The sequence below is a fragment of the Solenopsis invicta genome, chromosome 9, assembly GCF_016802725.1.
Source record: "Solenopsis invicta isolate M01_SB chromosome 9, UNIL_Sinv_3.0, whole genome shotgun sequence".
Lineage (NCBI taxonomy): Eukaryota > Metazoa > Arthropoda > Insecta > Hymenoptera > Formicidae > Solenopsis > Solenopsis invicta.
The window spans coordinates 17509859-17537191 of NC_052672.1; the positions used below are offsets into that span (position 1 = coordinate 17509859).

The 27333-nt window shown below is 40.9% G+C and overlaps 4 protein-coding genes across 8 annotated transcripts; 1 reads left to right on the forward strand and 3 right to left on the reverse strand.

Moving 5' to 3' along the window:
• Positions 1 to 152: 152 nt before the first annotated feature.
• On the forward strand, positions 153 to 4010 carry LOC105205530 (zinc finger protein 534). The gene is made up of 3 exons (XM_011174909.3): positions 153 to 911; positions 1102 to 1676; positions 1904 to 4010. Exons 2-3 carry the CDS (start codon positions 1244 to 1246, stop codon positions 2368 to 2370), a joined length of 900 nt encoding a protein of 299 aa, XP_011173211.1. The 5' UTR covers positions 153 to 911; positions 1102 to 1243; the 3' UTR covers positions 2371 to 4010.
• Positions 4011 to 5174: 1164 nt separating this feature from the next.
• LOC105205531 (zinc finger and BTB domain-containing protein 49) lies at positions 5175 to 16609 on the reverse strand. 4 transcript variants are annotated; one of them, XM_011174910.3, is made up of 4 exons: positions 16282 to 16609; positions 14374 to 14727; positions 13191 to 14040; positions 5175 to 11688 (listed from the first exon to the last, which is right to left on the reverse strand). In XM_011174910.3, the coding sequence occupies exons 1-4, from the start codon at positions 16282 to 16284 to the stop codon at positions 11582 to 11584; spliced, it is 1314 nt and encodes a 437-aa protein (XP_011173212.1). In that variant the 5' UTR covers positions 16285 to 16609; the 3' UTR covers positions 5175 to 11581. The 4 variants fall into 4 exon arrangements, with proteins under 4 accessions (XP_011173212.1, XP_011173215.1, XP_011173214.1 ...); XM_011174913.3 differs by lacking the exon at positions 16282 to 16609 and adding an exon at positions 15776 to 16223; XM_011174912.3 differs by lacking the exon at positions 16282 to 16609 and adding an exon at positions 15508 to 15706.
• A 169-nt stretch (positions 16610 to 16778) lies between these two features.
• Positions 16779 to 25648, reverse strand: LOC105202880 (zinc finger protein 384). 2 transcript variants are annotated; one of them, XM_026140165.2, is made up of 3 exons: positions 24111 to 25648; positions 20063 to 20547; positions 16779 to 19789 (listed from the first exon to the last, which is right to left on the reverse strand). In XM_026140165.2, the coding sequence occupies exons 2-3, from the start codon at positions 20527 to 20529 to the stop codon at positions 18454 to 18456; spliced, it is 1803 nt and encodes a 600-aa protein (XP_025995950.1). In that variant the 5' UTR covers positions 20530 to 20547; positions 24111 to 25648; the 3' UTR covers positions 16779 to 18453. The 2 variants fall into 2 exon arrangements, with proteins under 2 accessions (XP_025995950.1, XP_039309504.1); XM_039453570.1 differs by having other exon boundaries at positions 16779 to 19810.
• Positions 25649 to 25807: 159 nt separating this feature from the next.
• LOC105205532 lies at positions 25808 to 27268 on the reverse strand. The gene is made up of 3 exons (XM_011174914.3): positions 27103 to 27268; positions 26780 to 26987; positions 25808 to 26513 (listed from the first exon to the last, which is right to left on the reverse strand). Exons 2-3 carry the CDS (start codon positions 26794 to 26796, stop codon positions 26162 to 26164), a joined length of 369 nt encoding a protein of 122 aa, XP_011173216.1. The 5' UTR covers positions 26797 to 26987; positions 27103 to 27268; the 3' UTR covers positions 25808 to 26161.
• Positions 27269 to 27333: the final 65 nt, after the last annotated feature.

Below are 27333 nucleotides of genomic sequence, written 5' to 3' on the forward strand. Positions count from 1 at the left end.
ACGTTAGAAAATATTTTTTTTCAAATTGACTCTTGCTCGAATTAAAAACAATTAAATAGATAATATTTCGTTACTTTTAATGATGGGGGGGGGGGGAGAGAAAGAGAGAGTCCGGATGGTCCGGTTTTAGAAGGCAGAGTGCGCGGTAGAGATGCATGGTTGGGACCCGAACGTCCCGAACACTCCGACTTGCTCCGACTTGCTCCGACTCCTCCGAGCCACAATATTGCACAATAGTAGAAGCCAGCTGTGAGCTGAGAGCTGCCGGTGTCCACCGGTGCGCCTAGGTGCGCCCAGGTGCGCCCAGGTGCGCTCAGCGCCGGGCCGTAGTACTCCGAGTTCGCGTAGTAGGCGACAGGCGTATGTATGTATGTACATACGTTAACATACGTGCACGGTGCGGTGCGGGTGCAGTTGGGTGCAGTGCAGGTAGCGTAGCACGCTGAGCGCTGAGCACGCACAAAGCAGCACAAAGCTGAGCAGCAGCTGATGCGTAAAGATGGCCGGTACCGATATAAACGATTCGAGCAAATAGATGGACGGTGGAGCTCAGTGGAGCTGGGTGAAACAGAGCGGAGAGACTGCAGAGACCAAGAGAGATCCGCAACGATCCGTAATTTGAATCATCGTGATTCGTCGTTTTCGATGAATGCAGACAAATTACCTGTCCCGCGCGCGCGCGCGCCAGACACAATTTAACTCTCTCGCGCAATGTGGTTGACTATAATGGCCATGGCGCGGATGCAGAGAGTTGAACGTTCAGCGCTTCGGCGGACTGCTGTAAAGACGACGATGAGCGTTGGAAGAGAGAGAACGATCAGATGAGCATGAGATTGAGGAGACAACGCGTATACACACGCACGACGACTCTCAGCTTTGTCGTCCTCTACGATGATCCTAGTCCTTTCACCGTAAGATGTACTTTTTTTTTCTTTTTTCCAATAACTCTCGTCAATTATAATTTCATAATTAACGTAAATACAATCGTCGCGGTACACGAGCCACGCGGTAGCGCGACGGTGGCAGCGGCGGCAGCGGCGGCGTACGTCTTAAAAGTCTTTTTAAATTTCTCACGTCTCTCTAAAATTTTCTTTGTTAAAGGCGACAACACTGCAGACGTCGTACGTGCCGATCGCGATTAGTGCAACAGTCTCGATCGTCTCGTCTCGCGTGAGAGACAGCGAGAGACGAGCTGGAGACACCACTTGCCAAACGCTGCGGTTTGCAAACTGATTACAGTGCAATGGCTTACGATCCACGCGGTAACGTAAAATATTCTCCAAATATTCCGCAGCGGCCAATCCAAGTACTCAACGTGGCTGGATATGGTTATTCTGCCCATCCACCGCAGCATAGTTTCCAACAAACCGACGAAAATCGGAATGAAAGTAATTTGCGTAGCGGCAAAGAGCTCTGTTCCGTGCAAATCTCACAATCAGTCTCGCAACAGTCATCCGGCACGCAGACCGTGCAAAAAGTGGACGCCGCGACTATGACGGATCCTCTGCAAATTGACTTTAGGCTTACGTCCGAGTTCCTGGCGCGTTGTTCCAGTACCTTGGGTTTGCCGTACGTAACCAAGTACGAGGACTGTGGTGCTGGTATCGATTCTACAACCACCTGTCGAGAAGTAAGACCAAAGATCCAATTTGAAATTGAACCGCAGCATATTAATGGTGAGTGACGTTGAGTATCTTGTACGCTCAAAGTAGCGCTCATTTATTCTTTCACCCGTCACATTTGTAATTGTCATTGCATGTGACAAAAAAAACAACAAAAAACGACACATTTGTATTTCTATAAAATTGTAAAATATTTGTCCATCCATTCATCCATTATTTCATTATCGACCATCTAATAATTAGTATAATATTCTTTTTTATAATTCTTTTGTGTGTGTAAGGTATGTTGGTTTACCATTGCCCCGAGTGTGCGTACAGATTTGACGATCGGGAGGCGCTTCACGAACATCTAGAAGATCACAAACAAAGACCGCATATCTGTGATATTTGCGGGGCAAGCTTGAAACGAAAGGAACACCTGGATCGCCACAAGCAAGGTCATAATAAAGATAGACCCTATCGATGTAACATGTGCTGTAAGGCGTTCAAACGTAACGAGCACTTGGCGCGTCATATGATTACTCATTCGGGTAGCAAAAATCAAATTTGTACCGAGTGTGGCAAAGCTTTCTATAGAAAAGATCACTTGAAGAAACATTTACAAAGTCATAATAGCAGTCGAGTCAAACATATAAATATTTCGCAAAACGATCCCCATGATCAGCAACCGAGCGACCAAGGGCTGAGTAGTTTCGCTATGATGATGAGGCAATCCGGGCCTCCTCCACTTTCAATTTTACGGACATAATTATTCCATGTGATTACGTAACGTATATTTTTATCTCCGTTTATGAAGCGGGAAGAGGGATGTTTTTATTCTACTATTTAGATGATTTTGTTTTATTTTATTTTATTTTATTTTTTAATTCACAAGAGAGATTAGTAACGAGAGAGAAGAAGCTTTATTCCCCACATACCTATGAGCTTTACGAAACGATCCAAGATGATTTGTTATTAATATGAGAGAGAGAGAGAGAGAGAGAAATCAACCCATGTTCCTAGTGTATACATCTTATTGCTATGTATTTTGTCAACAGGTAGATAAGAACATGATAATATTATTGATTTTATAATATCCTGTAAATATACTCAAAGTGTGGCGAGTTGTCTGTATGTTCAGAAAAGAATGTACCTGTTGTGATTTTTTTCAAACTTGAACAAGTTGACAAGTTAAAATTTTAAATAATCGTTTCAGCATCAATGACATATTTTACATTATTACATTATTTATTTGGTCCTTTTTACTCTTGAAAAAAATTTTCTTCTTCAAACTAATTGAAATATATAATTCAACGAATTTTGTTTGTTATATTACCACGTTGTTATATTAAATTGCTTGTTTTACAAAAGAAACAGAATCGAGTTTGAGATTTTATTCCTTTTCCAAAACAATATAACTTTTTTTTCTCTTCGAGAGATAAATTTGTAAATTAGGCATTACAATACGATAGAAGCGAATGATAGATTCGTGGTACGTTAAATACCATCTTTTCCTAATCGGAAGAGAAAGAATAATGCCAATACATTTATGTAATTTGGCATGTAGAATGCAATAACGCACTCTAAAAATTCACAACTTTACCAGTTTTTTTTCCATCTCGTTTGTATTTGAAGTAAGAAATTGAGAGGTGGATTAACTAACGTTATATTGTAACGATGTCTCTAATGTCGTATGCAAATAAAAATCTGCGAATCTTTTACATCTCTTGGTGAATTATTAATTGTTTTTCTATCGATTTTCAATGAAATTGTATAATTTTTTTGCGACAGTTGAAAGAAAGCGTAACAGCATACAATCTTCAGAAATTTATGATAAAGTTATTGACTATTAGTGGAGCGCTCCTTAGTAAAAAAAAATAGAAACATCATCCACACGTTGATTTATTGATGCATACTATAGATAAAACGTATTTTACGTATTTTATATTTTTACTTGTGGAATTTAAGGGACTCTCTGTTTATCCGTTTATCGTTAAAATTTTATCAAAATCTTATTAGTATGATGATGTATGGTATATGGTGACACCCTGTCACTTAACTATCGTAATTGGCGTAAAGAGAGAATATGTTTGAATATATTCAAACATTATTCCGCTCAGATAGAGACAAGATAAGATGTTTTATCGATTCTTCCATTTCCAACATAAGTAATATACGTTCATTGTGAGATTTCATGTACATAGCATCTGTATGAAAATTCGTAGTACTTTATTGGCATTTTCTTATTATATCGTTAAGTTGCGCTCTTGTACATTCTTACACGCATACGCAGATACGTATGTGTGCATTAACAACAGGATTTGAAACCCTAAAGAGGAAAAGATGGTGCATTTTGTCATTAATGCAATAATTATAATTAAATTAATAAATGATTGTTATATAAAAATATCTACCTCGTTTATATAATACGCACACACCCACACACAGTCATTGGAAATGCAAAAACGCATACTCAACTTGGTCGATAGTTTTATCGTCACTTTCGCGCGTAATAGAAGATGTAGAAAATGGCGCAGGATAAGGATAAAGAGAGAGAGAGAGAGAGAGAGAGCTGATTTTTTTCCGGGTAATGACCCCAAACAATAAATCTGATAAAACTTTTCTTACAATTTATATACATACATATGTAACGGAATTGTAAGAAAAGATGTCACGTATCTTCATGGATGTATGTGTATGTGTGTGTGTGCGCGTGTGCATAGAACGTGATGTGTAATATATATATATATATATATATATATATATATATATATATATATATATATATAAGGACGTTATATGTACGAAGCATATTATCTAAAGTAATTCGAAAATTGTGCAGAAATGTTAGAAACTTTCAGTCTCGCGATCTAAATTTATTCGCATCTAATATGCAATAGATTTTTCTAAACATTTCTTTTTTTATTATTCATACGTTATGTTCGTTCATCTTTGTCATTTTCACGTTCTTGGAATCGACACAGACGTACATGTCTCAAGCGTTCTATATAAAAATAAAACATTGACGTTATATATGAGAAGAATCGCTCAGTTATATCTCTCTTTCTTGCTTAACATTTATATTTGTCTCGCCCTTTTCTTTCTCTTCACTGTGCAGCCCTTACCGTGCTCGATTATTATTTATTATGTATATTAATTTTTAATTCATGTACAACCGGTATATGAATCAATCTTGTACCTTGGAAGATTGCGGTACAAATGCTGTTCTAAACACAACAACCTATAGAATGGCGGTAATATCTTAAGTCAATCGGAAGAATGTAAATCGAGACAATTTAAACACGAGTATAAGAATCGGTCGAAACATTTAAGAGGAAATGTCACAAAGCTGTCAATATTGTATTCAACAATTTGCCGAAAGTCCTCGAAGTCGTTTCGCCTTTATATAATCGTACACTAATAGTATAAACTAATGTAAACTACGTAAGAGCTCACACTAGAGAATTTTCACTTTTATCCTCTTCTGTCCCCAAAATCGCCTGTGATGAAGCGCGAGTAAAACGATAGAGTGCATTTACGATGTAGGAAGGCTCGTAGACAAGCAAGACAAAAAATTTATAGAGATTATATTTAAAATTTGTTTCGAAAATACAAACTGAATCGAGCACACTCGGCATCCGAATGTATCGCATTGCGAAGTCTCGTTCGCGTTCGGCATCCTACACAAGATATATTATTCGTATATCGGAAAAAGATAATACCGCTATTGGACAAAAGGAATTCGTACTTCGAGGTCAGCCGGTCGTTTCACTCGTATGACTTGTATACACCTTGTCACGTGTCACGCATCTAATCTATTTGAGAAAAACAAGAATTTATGAGCGTTTGTACTATGTCGAGGAATTTGTATGTCTTTTCGTCAATCGCCTGTTAACATATCAGAGTTAAAAACTTTGTAATCACGCGTACACTCGTAGCGCACACACACACACACACACACACGCGCGCGCGCGCGCGCGCGCGCGCACGCATGCACACTCTCGTAGCGACAAGGCGTCGATTAGATAAGCCAAGAAGACTAAACTGTATAGTCCGTTGGAGATCCTCCGTTAAACGCACAATAGAATGACGACGCGCCTTGGTTTATGCAAAATCTTCCGTTGAACGAGATGCTCCTTGTATGTACATGACGTAATAGCGATAATAGTCACTTACATGAATGATCATTGAAACGAAATAGGAAATAGTTTCAGGAACAAAAAGCAGAGTAACGTGTATGTACGGTTCATCTCTTCAACTTTTGTTTTGCACGAACCAATTGATCAAATTCATTTTTTTTTCTTCTACGGCTTAATACGGATAATCGAAAGTTTTGACACTGCACATAGAAAAATATGGTTCTCATTGCCATCTCTACGTGAGAGATCTCTTCTGAGAGACTCACATTCGAATACGTCAAAATGGTGTCATGTTTTTCTTTTAAATCTTTCCGTTACCCATCGCCGAGTAGTCGACTTCTCTGACGATTTGTCAATTTTTAAGTATTCGTCCTTACACAACCTACTGTTCAACGATATTTTCGCTATTCGTAACAAATGAATCGATAAAAAAGCTAGCTGGTCGAAGTAATAAGGAACATACGTACATACATGTACGTGTGTGTGTGTGTGTGTGTGTGTGTGTGTGCGCGCGCGCGCGCGCGCGCGTGTGTATTCTTTGAAAGTATACAGCAACGATTACACAAAACAGATTATCAGAGAAAGTTCACGGAGCTCAGGCGGTACATAAAATAGTAATTAGCGAATAATTGTTAAAACAAAGATAAAATTACATATCGTATAAAGTGGAAATCGTTGAAATCGTCTTTGACTTGAAAAGTCGTTTAATTTTCTTATTTTTCTGTAGTTTCGCATAAAACTAGTAAGCGCGTCGCGAGAGAATCGGATCTTACTTCTCTATGTGGCTTCTAATCTTACTATTATTATTATTGTTATTATTACTAACATTATTATTGTTGTTTTGTTATTAATATTATGATTATTGTTATTACTATGAGTTTTATTATTATTATTATTATTATCATCATCGTCTATAAAATCCGCTTCTTCTTAATTGATCGTTTCTAATCGAGATAAAGGAGAATCAAGTTTAACTGACATTTCATTGTCAGTCGAATCGAAACTGAACGAGCATGCCTGATATTTAACAGAAATTGCACTTTTGTTCATACCAACCTCCCACCCCCCCCTTTTTTTACAACTTCTAAAATAAACAATCGGTTTGAAAAGATTCAAATATTATATTCTTTTACATCTTCTTCCAGAAGGGAAAAAGGCATATAAACGTAATAAATAGCATCCTCGTTCGTTAAATGCAACCAACACACTCGCATACAGTACAAACAATTATATTTATCTCTTTTGTCTTTCGAATCCATTTTTGATTTCGTGAAAAAATTCAGATATATCCTGTTCCATATCAACATGTACGAGGTATACTTGATAAAATCAAAGCTGCGACATGTTATAATTCGGAATCCAAGTTGTTCCGAATCTTTGCGTTTCATTGCGACGATTACAGTCGCAAAAAAAAATTAAGATACAAAATGTGAAGAAGACGGTCGCTCGAATCAACGTCGTGGAGGCGGACGAGTGTACACGTAGTTCCGAAAAGAATGAAGAGGCACGCGCCGCTTTTTCGATCTTGGATCATCTTACCATGGAAAACTATACGGGTATGGGAAATCCAGCGCAATATAAAGGCACCGGAAAAGTATTTCTTTCTTTCTTTCTTTTCTTTTATAGAAACGCATCAACTATTATCTTTCCTTTTTCTACAGGAACATTACTATATCTATGTAGCTCGACGAAACGATCGGTTTTATATATAAACTATAAACCGTCAGAAATCAATTGCTCGTTTCGTCGAGGATGGGAATAGGGAATAGGTTCTTTTAGCTATCCTTCAAAATAGACCTTGAGCCACTCATTTGTTTAAACAGTATGTCGAAGACGTATGTCGAACTTTGGAAATATTTGCTTCTTTCTCTCATCCGTTCTCCTTTCTCCCATCTCTTCTTTTCTGTCTATCTGTCTGTCTGTCTTTCTCTCTCTTTCTTTTATAAATCATAAAGCTATTTCTCATTATTTTTTTATCATTATTTGTATATCCCGCCTACCACCTGCAAAAGAACAGGTTACTTTCCTCAAGTCTTATATCACTCTACGTATCGTTTCCGATTATATATTCTCGTTTCTCTCCGCATATATAGGACGTATGACAAATCTCGCGCCTTTTTCCCAAGTAACAGAGTGACGTTAAAAGATAATAAAGTAGATCAAAATAAACGTTGTGTCATTTTTTTTTTTTTCTTGCCACCGAATATCAACTCTGTGATATTTTCCAGTTATCAATCTTTATGCGGCAGTTTGATGAATAGCTTCTAAATTAAAAGATTAATAATCATATTATTCTCGAATTAAAATCTAGTTTTTTCCATCAAGTTTTTCTTTTACATCTCCAAAATTCATAAATATCCTTTTTGTGTTATATAAGAAAAATGTATATCTTAAACTTTTCTCTAATATATGCGTTAAAAAGAAAATGCGCGATATTTGATTCGTCCCGCGTGCGATTCTTGGCTTTTCTTTTTCTGCTTTTTTCTTATCGAATAGTATATTTTGTATATAAATTCTTATTCGCTAATGTGTATGATCTAAGATTAACGCTCTGCCTCGATAGTTACAAGTACGTGGCAATGAAATATCTTAATATAAATTGATCTCTTACGTACGGTTTTTAGTATACACATGTGTGCGTGTGTGTGTGTTCGTGTGTATAAAACTGTGTATGCGCGCGTGTGTGTGTGTATGCATATACGTGTGTATGTACACACACATGTGTATGAAATAATTTTAATATATATCATTATATTTGAGGTCTGACGAAACCTGAATTTTCTGTATTACTCAAAACGCATTATGTTAGAGATATGATGGAAAAAAATTAAAGAAAAAAAAAAGCATATTTCAATCCATTTCACAAAGATGTAATTAATCTTACTATTGCAATAAGTATTCATGCAATATAATATGAATATAATTGGGTACTTTATGGTTGAGTATTTTTTATATATTAATGTAAATTTTTTCTATTCAAATGCAAATTACAAAATGTTTTAATGTTGATTATTTTTTCAACAAAATTTAGCAAAATTTTGATAAGAAGATGCAATTGTACATAGTTGAATATTTTATTTTTATATTAACAAAGGTAATTTTTTGATATTTCTCATCATATTTCTAACATTTCACGTTGCATTATGCACGTTTATACAATATACAGACATGTCCGTCGTTATTTCACGACTATATTTATGAATACATAAAGATAAATAATAATAATAATAATAATAATAATAATGATAATAATAGTAACAATGATAATGGTGATGATAAAAAATGATAACAATGACGATAATAATGATGACAATAATAATAACTTAAAAAAAGTATGTATGTGTGTGTGTGCGACGTGCGTAGCCATGCACACAACAATATCTATGATTATATATGATAATATTTATAAAACGAGTATCTGTCAGTATATGGCAAGAAATGAAGAAAATGAATTTAAGTGGATGGCACGAACATTAATACTAAAATGAGGGAAAAGTATAAACTTAAACGCAGTTTGATAATTACAGATGTCCTTTGTCGGAAACAATCACAGTCTGTGAAGAGATTTGCAATGTAGGATAAATATTATAAAAATTAAAAACTATCTTAAACACACATTGTTCAAGAGACCACAGTGTACGTGACATCTATGTGTAGGTATGTATTTACACACATACACACACACGTATAATATACGCTACACTTAAAGAATAAATCTTATATATGTAATCAGTATTCAACGAATGTAACGAATATAAGGAGACCAACGAAAAATATGAATATAAAAACAATGTAAAAAAAAGTTATATAAAAATTATAAAGGCTAATTAAGCTTCCATGACAAATGGTCAGTATATGATAAGTCACACATAAAAAAAAATGAGAATACTTTGCTCCAATCAATTGGGCAAATATGTTTGGATTCGCATGTATAAGTATTATACATATACAGATTCTCCATACAATTCACACCCACGCGACACATACGCACATACACACACACATGCACGTAAGAAAAATTTGGAACCATATCATAAAAATATAAAATATCGTTAACTATATTAACGAAAAAAAACAAAGTTTTAATAAAACGAAATATGATTTTATCCATCGCGAAATATTGCTACTATTTTGTCACATTTTAATAAGATATAAATCATACATAATCAAAAAAATTTACAATTAATATAAATAATCTTTTCCCGTTGTGCACTATAAAAAAGTAAATAATTCTACTTTTATAAAATAAAAACACTTTTCTAATCGGTGAGTTAACCTGCGACTCGATTATAATGTGTATTAGGAATATTATAATATGTAATTTTCATTCCTTTTACACTATTTGCACTTGTAATATCATTTAACAAAAAATTTAAAAATATTGACAATTATCGAAAAAAAACTCATATGTCAACGTAATAATATAAAGAAAACAATTTAAAAAAAGAGATGTTATCTCTTTTGCACACATACACATACACACACACACACATATACTATTCTCTCTGCCTGTCCACCTCTCTCTCTCTCTCTCTCTCTCTCTCTCTCTCTCTCTCTCACATCGATTTGCTTAATTGCTAAGTTACATCGACTTTTCATAAAAATATCCTCTTTTTCCTCAACGTACACGACGTATGGCAAGAATTTTTGACTTGTAGTCAAACTTCTACTCTAGTTCCCGTGGAAAAAAATTAATACTCTTTCCACATATGTACTTTTGTTTGTGCTATAAAGAGCATATACGTCTACGACTATTTTTTTTCATCTTTTATATTTTGAAAAAGCGTTCTTTTTTCTAAAAGATACGCTTTATTATGTCTCACCGAGAATCGCAGTTACATGTTACACCTACAAGATGTCCAATTATAGAGAATAGAGAAAAATTTCTCAAAAACTGTATGTGAACAAATATTTTTTTCATTAAATAAATGTGTAATATATTTACGAGTACAAGCTTTATTTTTTACGATCTCATCTTAATATCGTTACATGTGTAAAATGACTAGAAAAATCAATTCATGTGAAAAATTATGATTCATATCTTTAAAAAGTAAAAAAATTCTTGATAAAAATAATTTTAAGTTTTATCTAATTTACTGCTAGACAAAAATGATCTTTATAAAATATGTTATTTGCAAAATAAAAGAGAGTAAAAAGAAATTTATCGGATCTAGCTTAGTTTCAAAAATTTCTTACAATTGGATATCTTGCATATTTGTGCAAAATGTTATCTCATATCTCTTGATGTATAATATTATTGTGGTGAGAATATTACTGGCAATGCAAAAACAAAACAGGACAAATACGAGGTAAGTCAAAAATAAATTAAGACTTGAAGAAGAAACGTGTGTGAGACATCACTCCGTGCCCCTCTGCATCTTCCCTTTCCTTATTATGTTGACAAGACAAAACGAGAGATTTTGAAATACATAATAACGCAAATAATTGATATAAAATTCACTCGATCCAAATCATGGGATGTCAGTCTTAGAACTACTCATCGTCGTCGTCGTCGTCGTCGTCGTCGTCGTCGTCGTCGTCGTCGTCGTCATCGTCGTCATTGTTTTCGTCAACGACGATAGTGACAATCGGTTAGCGTCTTGTTACCTCTTGATGTTACCTCTTCACCGAGGTCCTCTCCTCGTCTCAGAAATCTTTAACGTGTCCCAAAAAGCTAAGCTCATGCGACTGATAATGACCAGACGTAGCGAGTGGAGTGACGCTCGATTGATGCGCTACATTTACCGCCGTTAAATGATGATGGTGTAACGAATGATGCGATGTATGACTATGAAGAATATTATTTGGATGGGGAACTTGGAAGTTCCCTGGTGGCGGGGCTCAGGACAGGAGGGGACCCGGATGTCCACCCGGAAGAACAGACGATGCTGAGACGGTTGTGGTTTGCATACTCGAAACATTATTTTGCTGTTGATTCTGTTGCGTGCCTGTGCATAAAAAGAAAAAGTTATGGATACGATACGAGAAGAGAAATAGGCAAGGGTTAGGTCATACGCACAATTGAGGAATATTAGATATTAGGAATAGGAATAAAAATTTTAGAATTAGTTTTCTTAATAAATATTAAACTGAGAATGGATATGAATAAAACGTAAGACATAAATGTGTCATACAACGTACAACACAATTTATTATTTATCTGTAGTGTTCATTGAGGAAACTGATAGAGTAAAGTGGTATAGGAATACGTACTTGAGCTTTATCTTGACGTAGAAAAAAAAGTTAATAGTTTTATTAATCAAAATTGATTTATTTTCAAAGTTTAATAATTTATAATTATTAAACTTTACCAATGGTGTAACAAAATAAATAATTTTTCAGACAAAAAAATACAAACGAAAGAAATCACAAGCAACGTTTTCGTACACGAATGTCTCCTTGTGTACACGATGCTAGAAATCGCACGCGGTCCGAGTTCTCGATACGAAACAAAAATCACTAAAACTCGAATCGCGTGGCACACAGGCGCAACTCGATAAATATTTATTGTTCATTATAAATAGTTGGTGAATGTTGGTCAATGTAACGTTGGACATCCAAAATAATAATTTTCATAATAACTTTATCAACCTTTAATATATGAGAATCATTCCACGGACAAAAAAGATAAAGATCGTTACGTCAATTTTTCAATGTTGACATTAAGTTCAGTAGCTAACTTTACGTATTCGACTGTAACGCTACGTAAAGTAATCAAAGTATGTACATACATACAATTATTTCTATTCGAGAACTTGAATCGAGATCTCGGTCCGATTTCTAGCATCGTGTACACAAACTTGAGAAAAATCTTGCTCAAGTCATGATTTATATGCATAGATGTATTCTTTTTTTCTAGCCTGTCAAATAGAAATAAATGAATAAGTTTATTAAAAAGATTAAAAAAAAACATTAGAACCATGTAAGAATATCGCGCGTACTCGTGTTGCAATGTCTTATACGATACCCTCTCCATAGACAGAATTGGTCACGGTTACTATCTATTGTATTAGGAAGTAGCAAAAAAATCTTCTCACCCTTCAAATAAAATTGTTTCAAAATAAGAGAAATATTTCTCACGAGTGTTATATCACGTTGCGAAATAACACTTTGAAAATAATAAAAATAAATGAGAACACAGCCAAAACAATTGAAAATTGCATAACTCCTCCAATTAAATACACTTTTCAATAATTTTTTTCTTGAAAAGCCAAACGCTCAAAACGAGGATAAAAAGATTAAAGAGATTGAGATTAGCTGCAAATGTCACGTAATTTTGCAGTAACCGTCGCGTTGCGTACTCTTATACCAACATACCCTACTAAAATTGTCGCATTCCTATTCTTAACGTCTAATAACTCTAATATTTTTATACCGTTAGCAGGACCTTACTAATGATTTTTAAGCTCGCATTTAATATCTCTCGTACACGTCTCGATGTACGTCTTACCAGCATTCTGACTTAATTCAGCTTTCACTCTTCTCGCGATGTGACTTCTGGTGTGTTTCCGTAAATGATCCTTCCGATAAAATCCTTTGCCGCATTCGGTGCACACATGTCGTTTCTCCCCAGAATGTATAACAAAATGTAACGTTAATTGTTCCTTTCGTTTAAAAGCCTTCAGGCAAACTGTGCAGACGTAAGGTCGCTCAGGATTGTGGCTCTGTTTATGACGCGTAAGATGGTCTTTTCGTTTCAAGCCAGCACCACATATGTCACAAACGAATCTTCTCTCTAAAGTGTGACCTAAAAGGTGCTGCTCCAACAATTCACGTTCTGGATACGCCATATGGCATTCCGGACAACAATATAACGTCGAACCATCCAACGCTGTCGTTAGACGAATTTCGCCAGGCTTCGGACGTGGTTTCTTTTCTTTCGGTGTCTTCTTCTTTTTCTTCTTTTTATTATTCGGTGACATCATAATGTTGGGAGTTGTCGTAGTCGCTACAGCCACTGAGGTTGTTTGCGCCATCTCCGACTCCTTCTTGATACTTTCGGCAGAATACTTGAGAAAATGGTGTAAACTTAATGGCAAAGTGCTAGCTGGTAAATGGCTAAGATAATCAGCTACGGTGGAACCAGGAGTCGCGAGCGACTGCCATGTCGCAGGCATAGTTGCTGGGGTCTGAGTATGAGCGTGCTGTTGGTGATGTTGGTGCATCGTGTAATCTTGTTGAGTACCGTTCGTAGTAGTCTCCCCGTTGCGCTGTTGTTCCTCTACCTTTTTCTCCTTGTTCTTTTCCTTGTCTTGAAGCAAGTTGCAAACATCCTGTTGATTTATGGTTTCCGTGGATTGCTGCGACAGACGATGCATTTTTATTTTAAATTTATAAGTCTTACTCTTTCTCGCAACGATAAACAAGAAACAAAACCATGATTAAAGGTTTAATCATTTGAAGAACTTTAATCCAATGAATCCACTGTTAAAGAGTGACACGTATAGTTTTAATCTCTACAATCTCTCGTCATATTTATTAATCGTTGTTAATATATTTATGACAAATATAAATGATAAAGATAAATAAGGAGACGTAAATAACGTGTACTCTTGGCAGTATTAGGATGGAAAAAAGTGCGACTACATTGATAGCAGAGAAAAGGGCTGTAAATGACGCAATGCGTCCTTTACCTGATGATACGATCGTTTCTCTTGCATTCCAGGCGAGTTGGTTGGTCGTTGTTGAACCGACTGGGCTTGAGAGTATGACACATTTGGATAATGGTGAACATTACTGTTGGGATAGCTAACCTTCGTGTTCATCATCACTTGCGATTGAGCGGATTGTACGCCGTTGTTCTCGGGACGGTATTTTCCCACGACCGGCACTCCGATCGGAGGCTGGTTGGGAAAATGATTGGCGTAACGCGCACCCGCACCACTGGAACTATCGGTCGCGAATTGATGGATACTTGGTATAGTGCTAGGGAAGTGACCTCCGAACGGCGGGAAATTCATTGCAGATCGTAAGCGGAATTCATGTACCTATAGAGAAAGAAAGAGAGAGAGAGGAAGAAAACTGATGAGTGTTTCGCTAGTGAGTGGACTTTTTGGAGAAAACGAAAAACTCAAGGTTAACCGATCCGTCAAGGAAGCCTCTTCTCGAGTGAAGAGTGAGGGAGGGGGGAGAGAGAGAGGTGTAAACGCGAATGCGTGGACGCGCGTAAAGCAACGAGTCTTTCTGTTTCGCGGAGGAGCGAGTTGGAGTGAGCTGAAGCGAGTTGGAGCGAGTTGGAGCGAGGTGGAGCAAGCGCCGAAAGACCATCGCCGCCGGCCCCGTCTTAGTGACAAATCGCCTCGCGTTCGCATCGCGTATTTTTATGCAACCGCCAATGCAACGGCATCTCGACAACTGGTTCAACTCCTGGATCTTTCTGATTTATGTGAAAAGGCAAGGCGATGTAACGCGCCGGCGGCGACGGTGGCGGTAATGATGATGATGGTGATGGTGGTGGTGGTGGTGGTGGTGGTGGTGGTGGTGGTGGTGGCGACGGACGACAAGAACGATAACGACGGTGACGGTAACGATCACCGAGCGATGCCCGGCGTTATATTTACTCACAACGATATCCCTCTCCCCATTTTCCTCGTCGCGCTGGATCCTTTCCTCGGAGGGGGATCTCTGTACTCTGATAGAGAGACGAGAGTGCTAGTGCGGGGGCAGATTTTTCTCGCACGCGAGGCCAGAGAGAGAGAGAGAGAGAGAGAGAGAGAGAGAGAGAGAGAGAGAAAGCAGGAATGAGATAGCGAGAACGAGGGACGCACCACGCCACCACACTACGTCGATCAGCGTCCGGTCGCGATGATATCGAGTATGATGCTGCTGCGGCGACGGCTAGCAGGCGGGTTAGCTCGTACACAAGCTTATATCCACCACTACCACTACTACCACCACTACTACTACTACTACTACTACTACTACTACTACTACTACCACCACTACTACTAGTACTACTACTACCACTACTACCACCACCACAACCACCACCACCACCACCACCACTACCACCACCACCACTACTACTACTATCACCTGAACGTTGACACTCGTTGGCCCGTGCCAATGCGATCGTCGACCGGTAATCGCGAGACGACTCGCGGGCTCGCGGCCAAGGACACGTACGGTTCACGTACGCCACCCCTCTCGTCCGCGCTCCACGAACGGTTCTATGAACGCGCGCGGTCTGCCGGCCTGCACTTGAGAACGAAGGCGACGACAAAAAAAGAAGACACGACTAAAAAAAAACCATCGACGGAAGATAGTCGTGAAAGACGGGGTGCACGCGCGCGCGCGCGCGCGGAGGGAAAACCGATTGTTAAAGGGAACGAGTAACGGGTAACCCGCGCGAGTAAGGACGCAACCGCCACCCTTCCTCGCCTCTCCTCTATACCCCACCCCATCCGATACTTAGTCGATACGCAGCGTGGGGCCATCACCGTACCAAACTCCGAGAGAAAATGGCCGTGAGTGTGATTCGCACAGTCTCGCGCGTACTACGCGCGCGGTCGAAATGTAAGACGGGGAAATGTCGTGCTTACCATTCGGTAACTCGCAACCTTCGCTCAAGCCCGAATTGTTTTTTTCACGGAACCGGCTGTCACCGCGAAAAAGATCCCTCGCCGTATAACCGTCTACGGTTGACACCTGTCCTTCAAGCCGGTGCCCCCATCCCACCCATCCGCCCTCTACTGTGCCAGCCTCTTAACTATTTTTTCTCTCTCCCGGATCTCCCGATTCCCGACCCCAACCCGATGCGATGCGATGCGATGCGATGCGATGCGATGCGATGCGACGCGATGCGGCGCGGCGCCGCGTCATATTATCGTAGAGAGAATACGCGAATCGCAAACAACCAACATTGGAATTTTAACTCAAAACTCTTCCCATCGGCACGATTACACCCATCTCCTTCTCCTTTCCCCCTAATTTACGCATCATGATACACATTTTTCGACATTCAATGAAGAAACAGCCAAAACAATTTCAAAAATTTCATTTATGACTTATGTGAATCTCATTAGAGAGGCGAGAATAGTTTTGTATTAAATGTATGTTTTATTTCAGTTTTCTCCTCCAATATTTATGTAAGTAACAATGAAAATGACTTATATACTATTTATCCTAACTACGATAATGATATATATATCTATATAATATTATGATAATAAAATAATAATATTTCTTGTACAGCTATACCCATTGCCTTTAATTGTGATACTTACAATAAGAAGTTTTTTGATGTATACATACACCTTTATCAAAAAGCTTTTTCAGGTGAATCACGATTGATTGATTTGGTTAATATTCGAGGATTTAAATTTTCTATTCCTTCTTACATCTTTTTATACCTCTTTTATCGTAACATATCATTTGTGTCCAATTGAGAACAATTCGCACAAGTATCTCGCACTTGACCACTTGCTCCAAGTAAGTTTGCAACGTTCTCGTAGTGAACATCGGTTAAAGTAATAGAGTAAAAATATCGATTGTTCACGAATTGCGGAATAATTAATGATCGATTGTAAAATAATGTTGATTTCGGAGCAGCGTGTCGTTATATCGTCACGCAAATGCGTTTCGGTATAATTTTTCGTAAATATTCGTTTTTTTTTTCTGAAAAATAATAAACGTTGATTTCTTCATACGTGATTCTTCCACCATTTCGTACAACACAGATGGTTCAATCGCCACCAACACTTTGCGTCTTTACATGAAAACATATGCAATGATCTAAATTATAGAAAAATGTAAGCATGCTTCCGTCAGTATACTCCTACAAAATACAAATTGAACTTGAACGACTTATCGGCAGATTCCCTTGTAATGTCACGACTGTACTATATAAGAGAAATAAATAAGATTCACCTCGCGCATACGACACGTATCATCAATGTTACGTTTTCTTCTTCAAAGATGAAAAGTCTCGCGCGCGCGCGCATGTGTGTGTGTGTGTGTGTGTGTGTGTATTTACAAACTGTTCCATGCTGTATTTTTGTTGCGGTTAATTCTCGTTACGTATTTCATCACTGTCGTAAAAGCGAATTATTTTATATATTATTAGCCCAAAACTCGATCGCCTTGTGTTATCTTGGGCGAATCCAGTTCGCGCTTTCAAAAATATATATTTTTGTTTTGTGTGTATATCTCTATATTTATATATATATAATTTTTTTTTATATTTATATAAACTTCATATTTATTTCTAACTTGCGTCATGGAACTGGATCAGCGACAAAAACAATCTTGTTCGAGGCGAGCGGCGACTGTCCCTTCCATCTCTTCAACGTACGCTATAACGTGTACGTAATTGAGAAATTCGTGTATCGTAAAACATGGACTTTGTCACTGTAGCTCGGCGCGCTTTACAAGATAATCATTATAAACACATATGCGAGCTTATTGTGCCGTGATTAAAGATTATTAAAGCCGATAGCGCGAAGATGTCAATCCCAACAAATCGGCTTTGTGTCGATGGACAGGGACGTTACATGTTAAAGAAATGGAGGTGTTTCAAATGCCTTTGAAGGCTATGAAGTAATCAACTAGCCAACAAAACTTTCGTCCGATAACATGAATTTGCCTATCGAATTTTCAAAAAAAAAAAAAAAATCTTAATCAGCGAGTACGCTGTGCCGTTGTGTACGACCTCTAGCGTGCTGATGATTGAAACGAAAGTACCGCCCAAGTTGATTTGGGGCGGTATGCTGTTGCTAATGCTGCTGCTGTTGTTGCGATTGCTGCTGCTGCTGCTGTTGCTGCGGCTGTTGCTGCTGCTGCTGTTGCGGCTGCTGCTGCTGCGACTGCTGTTGCTGCTGCTGTTGCGATTGCTGCTGCTGTTGCTGTTGATGATGAAGCATAGTCATAGCTCCAGTTTCAGCAGCTGTAGGCAAAACTACGGTAGACTCTTCGCTAACAGATATCTGATGAATCTGCGCTTGAGACCCTTGTCCCACTTGTATCTGAATTTGCTGCAACTCGGGCACCGATTGTTGTTGCATTTGTTCCACTTGTTGTTGGTCCGCCTGCTGTTGATTCTGCGTGGTATCATTCGTATTTAATGGATCCTCCTTGGCACGTTTGGTAAGGTGAGATCTCGCGTGCTTTCTAAGATGGTCTTTTCGATAGAACGCTTTGCCGCATTCGGTGCAAACTTCGGTCTTTTGCCCAGAATGTATAACAAAATGAAGATTCAAGTGCTCTTTTCGCTTAAAGCCCTTCATGCAAACGGAACAAATAAAAGGTCTATCAGGATTATGACCTAATTTGTGCCGCTCCAAATGTTCCTTCCGTTTAAGACCAGCGCCGCAAATGTCACATATAAATCTCCTTTCTATTTTATGTCCAATCAGATGCTGCTCTAAACTTTCCTTTTCCGGATACGCCATATTACATTGAGGACAGCAAAATAGAGTCGTGCCATCAAGAGCGGTAACTATGCTCACTTGTCCCGGTTTTGGTTTCTTCGGCTTCGGCGGTTTCTTTTTATATTTCTTTTTACGCTTCGGTTTCGCTCCCGGTTCTTGTTCTTCGACAACGTCAGGAATGATGGCCGTTTCGCCTCCAGCGACTGTAATTTGCACAGCTTGCTCTCCGGAAGCTATGCTTCCGGAAGCATCGAGACCATCTGCCCCGAGCGGACTGGATTCAATCGTAGCCTCCCTTTTAATAGTTTCCGCCGAAAATTTCAGAAAGTGTTGCAGACTAAGGGGCAAAGTACTTGTAGGCAGTCTAGAGAGATAATCCGCAACCGTGGTTCCTGGAGCAGCGAGACTCTGCCAACTGGCAGGCATAGAAGTGATAAACTCTTCCCCGCTCTGATTACCTTGACTTTTGACACTGCCTCGTTTAATAAGAGCCACGGGAGTCGTGCCCTCCTTCACGTCTTCCTTGGAATCTTCTATGCTCTCTCGCAGAATCAAGTCTTGAGGAATCTGGGCGACTACGGTCAGACCTTCGGGTGCTCCTGAAAGTTGCACCGTTTGTGGAATAGTTTGTTGAGACGTGGTCGTCACCGCGGTAGATGTGCTTTGCGTCGTTTGATCGGATCTGCAATAGAGTATAGGAAATCTATTTTAACTTAAACTTTGTCAGCCATGTATTTATTTTTATTACGCAAAATGCAATGTAACGTGCAATGTAGCGAGTTTTTTAATTCATCAATCGATCAGTCGCATTCAATCCAGCGCAAATGCAGTGTTTACAGAGCAAAGTTATACTTGTGCGTAATGCGATTGTGCGTGTGATGAAAAAAAGAAAAAAAAACCTCTCCTACAATACGCGATGTACATCGAACATTCGCGATGATTCAACGATACTTACGTTTGCGTGGTCGCTACGGTATTTTGTGGTTGTACTTGAATTTGTACACCATCCGCGCCTTGCTGACTGTAGGCAACAGTGAGAACGGTAGCGGCTCCCTGTGGGAACTGACTCAGGGATATCGGTGCCAAATGATACTTTGGCTGATCGCCGCTATTTCCGCTTTGAGACACGCTAGGATTGACCACCTGTATCTGGACAGTCTGCTGTTGCTGCGTGCCATCCTTTCCCGGGACAGTGATGGGCAAAGTAATAATCTGCTGTTGTTGATTGGTACCACTCTGAGCCACGGCAAAGCCATTTGGATCGACTGGCCTTAAATAATGAACTCCACCTTCACCACCGGATAAAACTCCGACCACTTGTCCCCCAGTGGTAAGATTCTGTGCAAATTTCGCTGTGGCAAATTGATGAACGGTGCCGGTCGGCAGCGAGCCAGTGAACCCAGGGAAAGGTGTGAAATTCATTGTTTGAAACAATTATGCCTGTAACAAAAAGAGATTCGATTCTTAATCGATATATTTTTTTTCCTTTAGCATACATACGGCCAAGAAGGGGTTGTTCCTTAATGGTTATTTTACACGTACGGTACACGGTGTTTGTCAGTCACAAAGTATTTTTTATCCCTACAATGTGACCATGACATATTTCTCAGAAACAAATGTCGATGTAAATGAGAGATTACAAGTTAGTGTAGCTAAGAAGACACCATCTACTATTATCAGTTTAGAAATATGGATAGCTCTAGAATTTTTCTAACAAAATCTAATAAAATTTTTTTTTTAACCATTTTATACGCGCGTATACATACGTTCTATGTATATGTCTGTATAAAATATATGAGGGAAGTTGCATTTAATCACACAAAATCGCTTTTAATCTTATATAACTGAAACAGTTACGGACATGTGCATACAGAAGCGTCGATTTTTTTTAAGAGATGCGCGAAGTAGATTACAGACGTGAGAAAATATCTATAACAGTCTATAATATGTATGTACATACGTATTGAAGTTGGTGTGCGTGTTTATCAGACACAATAGATTTCTACGTTTTAACGGTACAAAAATGCGTATCAAAAAGATTTTTTACGAGTTAATTAGCTGAGAAATCTCACGGAAAGAAACATATTAAAAACTTGTAGTCTAAAAACAGGGATGCTTATCCTTTTAAGATCTTTCGTTTGGATAACAACAAAAGTGAAATATTCGAGTCGTGACGCGTATCCGATAATTCAATTAAAAATATAATAAAGTTGAGACAGATGAAAAGAATCGCGCGCGCGCGCGCGCGACAGCAAAATCCTGTGCACAAGCCTGTTTCGCACGTGGTGCGAAAGTTTGCCAAGGGGCAATAAGGATCCGCACGGAGAGTGTGATCTTAACCTTAACCTTAACCTTAACCTTAACCTTAATCTAAACCTAAATCTAAACCTAAACCTAAACTTTTCCATTCTCGTGGCAAAAGCGACAAATTGAAAATTCAACATTCGAGTGAACGACGGTGATAGTGGCGATCGTGCTTCCGTCCACCAACCGCGGAACCTTGGCGATATCGTACCGCGTGCACGAGGGTGGGGTGCGGGCTCCCCACTTCACCCCCTTCCCCTCCCTCTACCTAAAAGGGATCCGGGAGCAGGGAGGATAGTCGTCAAAGTGGCCCAGGATCCCACCCCACTCCACAACGACGACGATGTGCCCCTACGGGCGCCGTAAGGGGGTAGGAGTGCGACGAGGGTAGGGGGGAAGGTACCATAGGTGGGAACCTACCGCGAAATAGAGCTCGAGACTCGGTTCCTCTTTCTCTCGCGCGCGTTACCTCGACGTAGCGTGTACCGCGAGAATGGAACGAGAAAGAAGGCGAACTAGCAAGGGTAGGGGAACGTCAAGAAAGAAGGGAGTCGAACCTCGGCTTCACACACCGACGTTCCCCGGGGAAGGGGAACGCGAAAACGTCCGGGGGCGAAGATACCCGTGGCGGGCGGGCGGGCGGTCAGACGCGGTGCGACGCGACGCGCGCCAGACGAATTGGGGCAATGATGACAATGATAACGATAACCAACGGGAGTCCCCCACCCCTCCAAGAAACGTTCGTAGGATGTCTGGGGGTCGATGACGGGAAGAGAGAGAAAGAGGTTAAGATATCCGCGGGCGTGGGTGTACCCGTCCGTGCGCGCGTTTGCCTCTTTCGAGGGCCAAGGGTGCTCTTCGGTCCGAAGAGAGAGAGAGAGAGAGAGAGAGAGAGAGAGAGAGAGAGAGAGAAGGGGAAGAGAGGGAGAAATATATTCCTCGAGCGAATTACAAATTTCGAGCTCTCGGGCGGGAAGCAGACGCTACGCTACACTTGCCGTTGGCACTACGCGACGTGCTTTTCGTTGTACGCGAAATGGCGTACGCGACTGATCGGACGGCTTCGTTGTCGTTCGTGTCGACACTAGCTAGACGCTCTCGGCTGTCGTAAGACGCGCATGTCGTAATGGCGCACCGATTCTCCTAAGGTTAGCCTCGGCTAAGTTTATCTTTGTCTTTCGTAAAATGACGGATGCGCTCTCTCTTTCTCTCCCTCTCTCCCTTTTTCTCCGCTGCCGTCACTTTCCTTCCTATTCGAATGCGTTTACGTCTCAACGTCCAAGCGAAAACACGTCGGCACGTATCGCACGTATGTACGTACATACGCGAATTTTTTCGCAAAATCCGTCTCGACGAGTTAAGCGCTTCTGAATATTACTGCGCGCGGGGCGCTGCACGCCGAGCGGATCGGCGACTGTTGCGCAACGACGTCCCGCATCGTGTTTCCTTTCCGCCGCTTTGCTCCAGGCTGCTGACCCGACTCGATTCGACCCGATGCGATGCGATGCGATGCGATGCGATGCGACGCCACGCGATGCGTCACGCTTGTTCGTGCGATGTTGCGCGACCAAAAATATGAGAACGCATCTTTGTTTCCAGCGGTATGGCGATGATCGCGCTGCGCGAGACGCAGCTCGCATCGACTCGACACAGGCCAGTGCCTACACCCGCCATGTTGGAAAAAATGATCACGTAAGAGCGCGTGAGAATTGTAATGCGCTCTTTTTACATATCCCTCTCTTTGCTTCTCTCCCGCTCTATGCACATCGCGAAATCCCTTCTTCTAACGATGAGCACGAGTCGAGAGTACTCTCGAGTCCGGAGTTCTTTCTTTTTCTCTCTCTCTCTCTCTCTTTCTCCCTACTCGTTCCCCTGATCGCGCGTCGCCTTCTCGCGTCGGCCGTGTCTCTCGGGGCCAAGGACGGAAATAGGAAAGAGATCGCGACGAGACGCGGCGGCACGCGGCGAAAGATGCATCAGCTGACGGAGAGCAGGGCAGAGGCGAAACGACCGGAGGTACACGGGCAGGGCTGTTGTTTACACCCCCACCTCGATGGGTTAGAGGCAGCGCGAGATGCCACGGAGGGGCCTCCGAGACCTCGACGAACACCCACCACCACGCAATTTCCAACCCCACCAGCCTCTCAACCACTGTCCGCACCTCCAACCACCCCACCAAAGCCAGCTCGAGCCAAGCCGTGAGCCACGACGAGGGCCCCGCGACGATTTTAGTGTCTTGGGGTGGGTGCTCTCTGTGGCCACCGTTTCGCGGTTTCTCGTCGCATGGTCTCGTCGTCGTCGAGAGTCGAGTGGTCGAGAGCGCGACATGGCATCCGCGCGGGGCGCTCCCGCGTCCATCGGAACGTTCGACGTCCGTTCGCGCATCGGGAGTACGATCGAGTCGGAGATATAAAGATAGAGCGATATATGTATGTATGTGTATATATATATATATATATATATATACACACACACACACACACACACACACACACACACACACACATGTACATACACACATGTATGACATGAAGAAAAAAAAAGAGAAAAAGAGAGAGAGACAAACACATATGGTCAATACATAGGCGAAAAAATAGAAATGCACATAAGACACATCTAAGGTAGAAGAGAGATTGCGAGCGTGACGATGATTCAAGGTGCGAAAGGTACAGTCGTTCGTACGACTTTGTTCTACTTACTCGTAAGTACAGCAGGTAGACACGGGCAGGCGGCAGGCAGGCAAGCGGACGGAGGACGAGCGAGCGAGAGTAGCCACGACGACTCTCCGTGCACGCTCTCGGGCTCAACGTACCGCTGTTACTGTCGCTGCCTTCGTTCTCCGTGCCTCCGCTTAGTACGGGAATTGTCCGTCTGGCTGGCTCGCGTGCGTCGTCGTTCCCAATCCTCAGCGCAGCGGCGACTTTCTCATTTCAACGTGAACACGCCGATCGACGTCGCGCCGCGGCTGTCGCTGCGATGCATACGTCATACATATGCGTAGAGACGTCGGGACGAAGGCGCGCGCGTGTGTGTCTCTCTTCTAACGGAAGCTCGCGAGGAGAGCTCGACGGTGACTCCGCGATAAATTCGCGCTCGCACACTGTCGCACACTCTGCCGCGCGCGCTCGCGCTCTCTCTCTCCCTATATATGTGTGTATCTCTCTCTCTCACACACTCTCTCTCTCTCTCTCTCTCTCTCTCTCTCTAGCACACGACGAGCTCTCGTTGAACGGAGAACGCGCACACGCTTCGTTTCCGGGTTTACGCGACAACCAACCGCGAACGCGAACGAATATGGCTCGGTCCTCCTCGGTCGGTAGGTAGGCGAGCGGTGATCTCGCTCGAGCCGGTCAACAACGGGAATAGATTCGGCCTAACGGTACATAGCCGCCACACTCGTTACAACAGTGGCCACGCGTAAACTCTGCGCGAGTGACGAGAGCGGTTTCGAGCGCCACTCGTCCGACGCGAAATCTGGCGCTGGCGCGTATCGTCCCTCGATACCAGGCGCGATGCCTTGGAATTGGCGACACACTCGTTCACGCTCGCTCGTTTTACCGCGCACTCGTCCACGATCTCGCGTGCGTTCCTTCCGGTTCCGAGACGTTTTTCAACAGACGCGTTTCAACAGCATCCAACGCCTACATCTCTCGGATTCTCGTCTCGCGATCGGCTCAAGTATATCTCTCTCTCTCTCTTTCTCTTTCTGTCCGTCTCTCTCGTCGATACTTACTCGGATACGCGGGAACGTGCTCTACGCCCTTGTTAATATTACAGCGGTATAAAATATTAACTATGGCGGCGGTTACGCGTGCAAAGTACGTTGCGAGCGGTAGTGCGAGATGATTGGAACGTGGCGCTTGCGCGCCTACTTGCCGATCGAGTGCTCCTGAGAGAGCAGAGAGCACCTGCTTTTCTTTCTTTGCTGGTGGCTAACGCGCGCGCATCCAATTTTCGCGACCGATTATTTCGCACGTCCGTCACTCCGTTACGATTATTACGCTTCCCTTTTCGTCACTCCCTGTCATCATGCTTTACGCGAGAGTCGCGAGACTGCGGAACCAGCGGAACGGGGTTCGACTCACGCGCACCTAGCGGCTAGCGGACGCTACAGGTTAAGTGGAGAGTCCGCGGCACGTCGACAGCGTTGACTGTCCCGCCATCTCTCTCGATTCTCCAATGCGCGCACTTCCATCGTCCTCACTACTCGCTACTCGATTGAATCTCGAACCTCTCAAATATACTCAATCCTCGCGCGATGTCCGCGTAAATTCCACCATTCCTTTTTCTCAATCTTGCGCTCCAACTCGAATAAACCGTCCATTACGTATCCTATTATGTACATACATACATAGGCGTTGCGGGTAATAAGAAATGAGTAAAACTCAAATAAAGGAATGTTATAACTTTACGTGTCAATTATTCATATACTCTCATTTATATAGAATTTTATGCACTAATTAAAGATTCTTACAGTTCTAACGATTGTACAATTATTGAATCTTACATATATATCGATGCTGCTTCATACAAACTTTATATATTGATCTTATTGCCATGATGTGGTTACATTTTAAATATTATCTGAGTGATCGACCGGAGAATAGGAAAGGAAAATTAAAAATTACCAAATCACGTACGAGAAAAAGATCAACGCGAGATCTGATTAAGTCTCGTGAGGATACTTGGTAGGTGGAATAAAGCGAAGCGGAGCGGAGCAGAACGGAACGGAACGGTACGTTTATCTGCGTTAATACAGATCCGGTCGCCTCTGCATACGTTCCATGTACAAGGAAAAGAGCAATTTGTTGCTCTCGTAATAAAATGGATTCTCCGTTGCATCTAAATCTGGTCTGTAATCACTGGTAAAATTGCTTTGGTTGGAACCACAACTACCTCCAGGTGATGAATTTTGAGACACCTCCGAGCAGCTAGGAGACAACATGAAATTTCCACTTTCCCAATCAGTCTCCATACTCTCCATCGTACTCTCCATCGCGTTCTCTCGTAGACCAGACAAACCATTGATATGAAGATTGTTGATTCGTTTGCTCAATGGCATAAATTCACTAGATTCTTCCTCTATGTTGCGCCGTCTCTTCCTAAATGATATCATTAAAATAGAAAATGATAAAAACATGGTAATAATGTTTTCTCTTATACAATTTTACAATATATTTTACATTTTTTGTATCGTTTTACATAAAGGCTGTGTTCCAATATTTGCTATCAGTGCTGAAAACATTCCACGTACTTAACGTATACACGTACTACAGATTTTCAGCACTGTTGGTAAATAAATACTAGAACGCAGTCAAAATCGTTACCCGTTGCGTCACCTTGCAATGTTTGAAAAGAAAAGACAAACCTGTTGGTCCGCGTCATAGTTGTCGCATTGGTCCAACCTTCACGGATATTTCAATAATGATACTTTTTCAGCCGATACATCCTGCCATTCTTAGCGATGTTGCAATCTCCCGATCAAAATTAATCAAAGTTTACGTTACAAAATATAAAACTATAAATTACAATTTGTTTTAACAAAAAGATTTTCGATTTTTAGATCCAACGAATAGCTGAAAACCAAAATCCGAGTTAAATCAAAAAATTAACCTCTTTTCTAAATATAGCGTGACTCGACGCTGTTATATCTGAGGCTATTATATTGAGAACGAGTTTAGACACACATACCCGCGTCATATAATCTAATTCCCTCAGAGAAGATTCAGAACAATGGAGACGCTTTAAAAAAAAAAAGAGAAAGCTGCTTAATCGCTGTTAATCGTCAAATTCGTCGTCAATTGTCAAAATGATTGTCAACATTGTGGGGACATTTGACTGTATACAATAGATAGAGGTCGTAGGTGCACATACATACGCAAGGTCTGTTCTTTTCCAAGTCTTATGTCCACGATGCTTTAA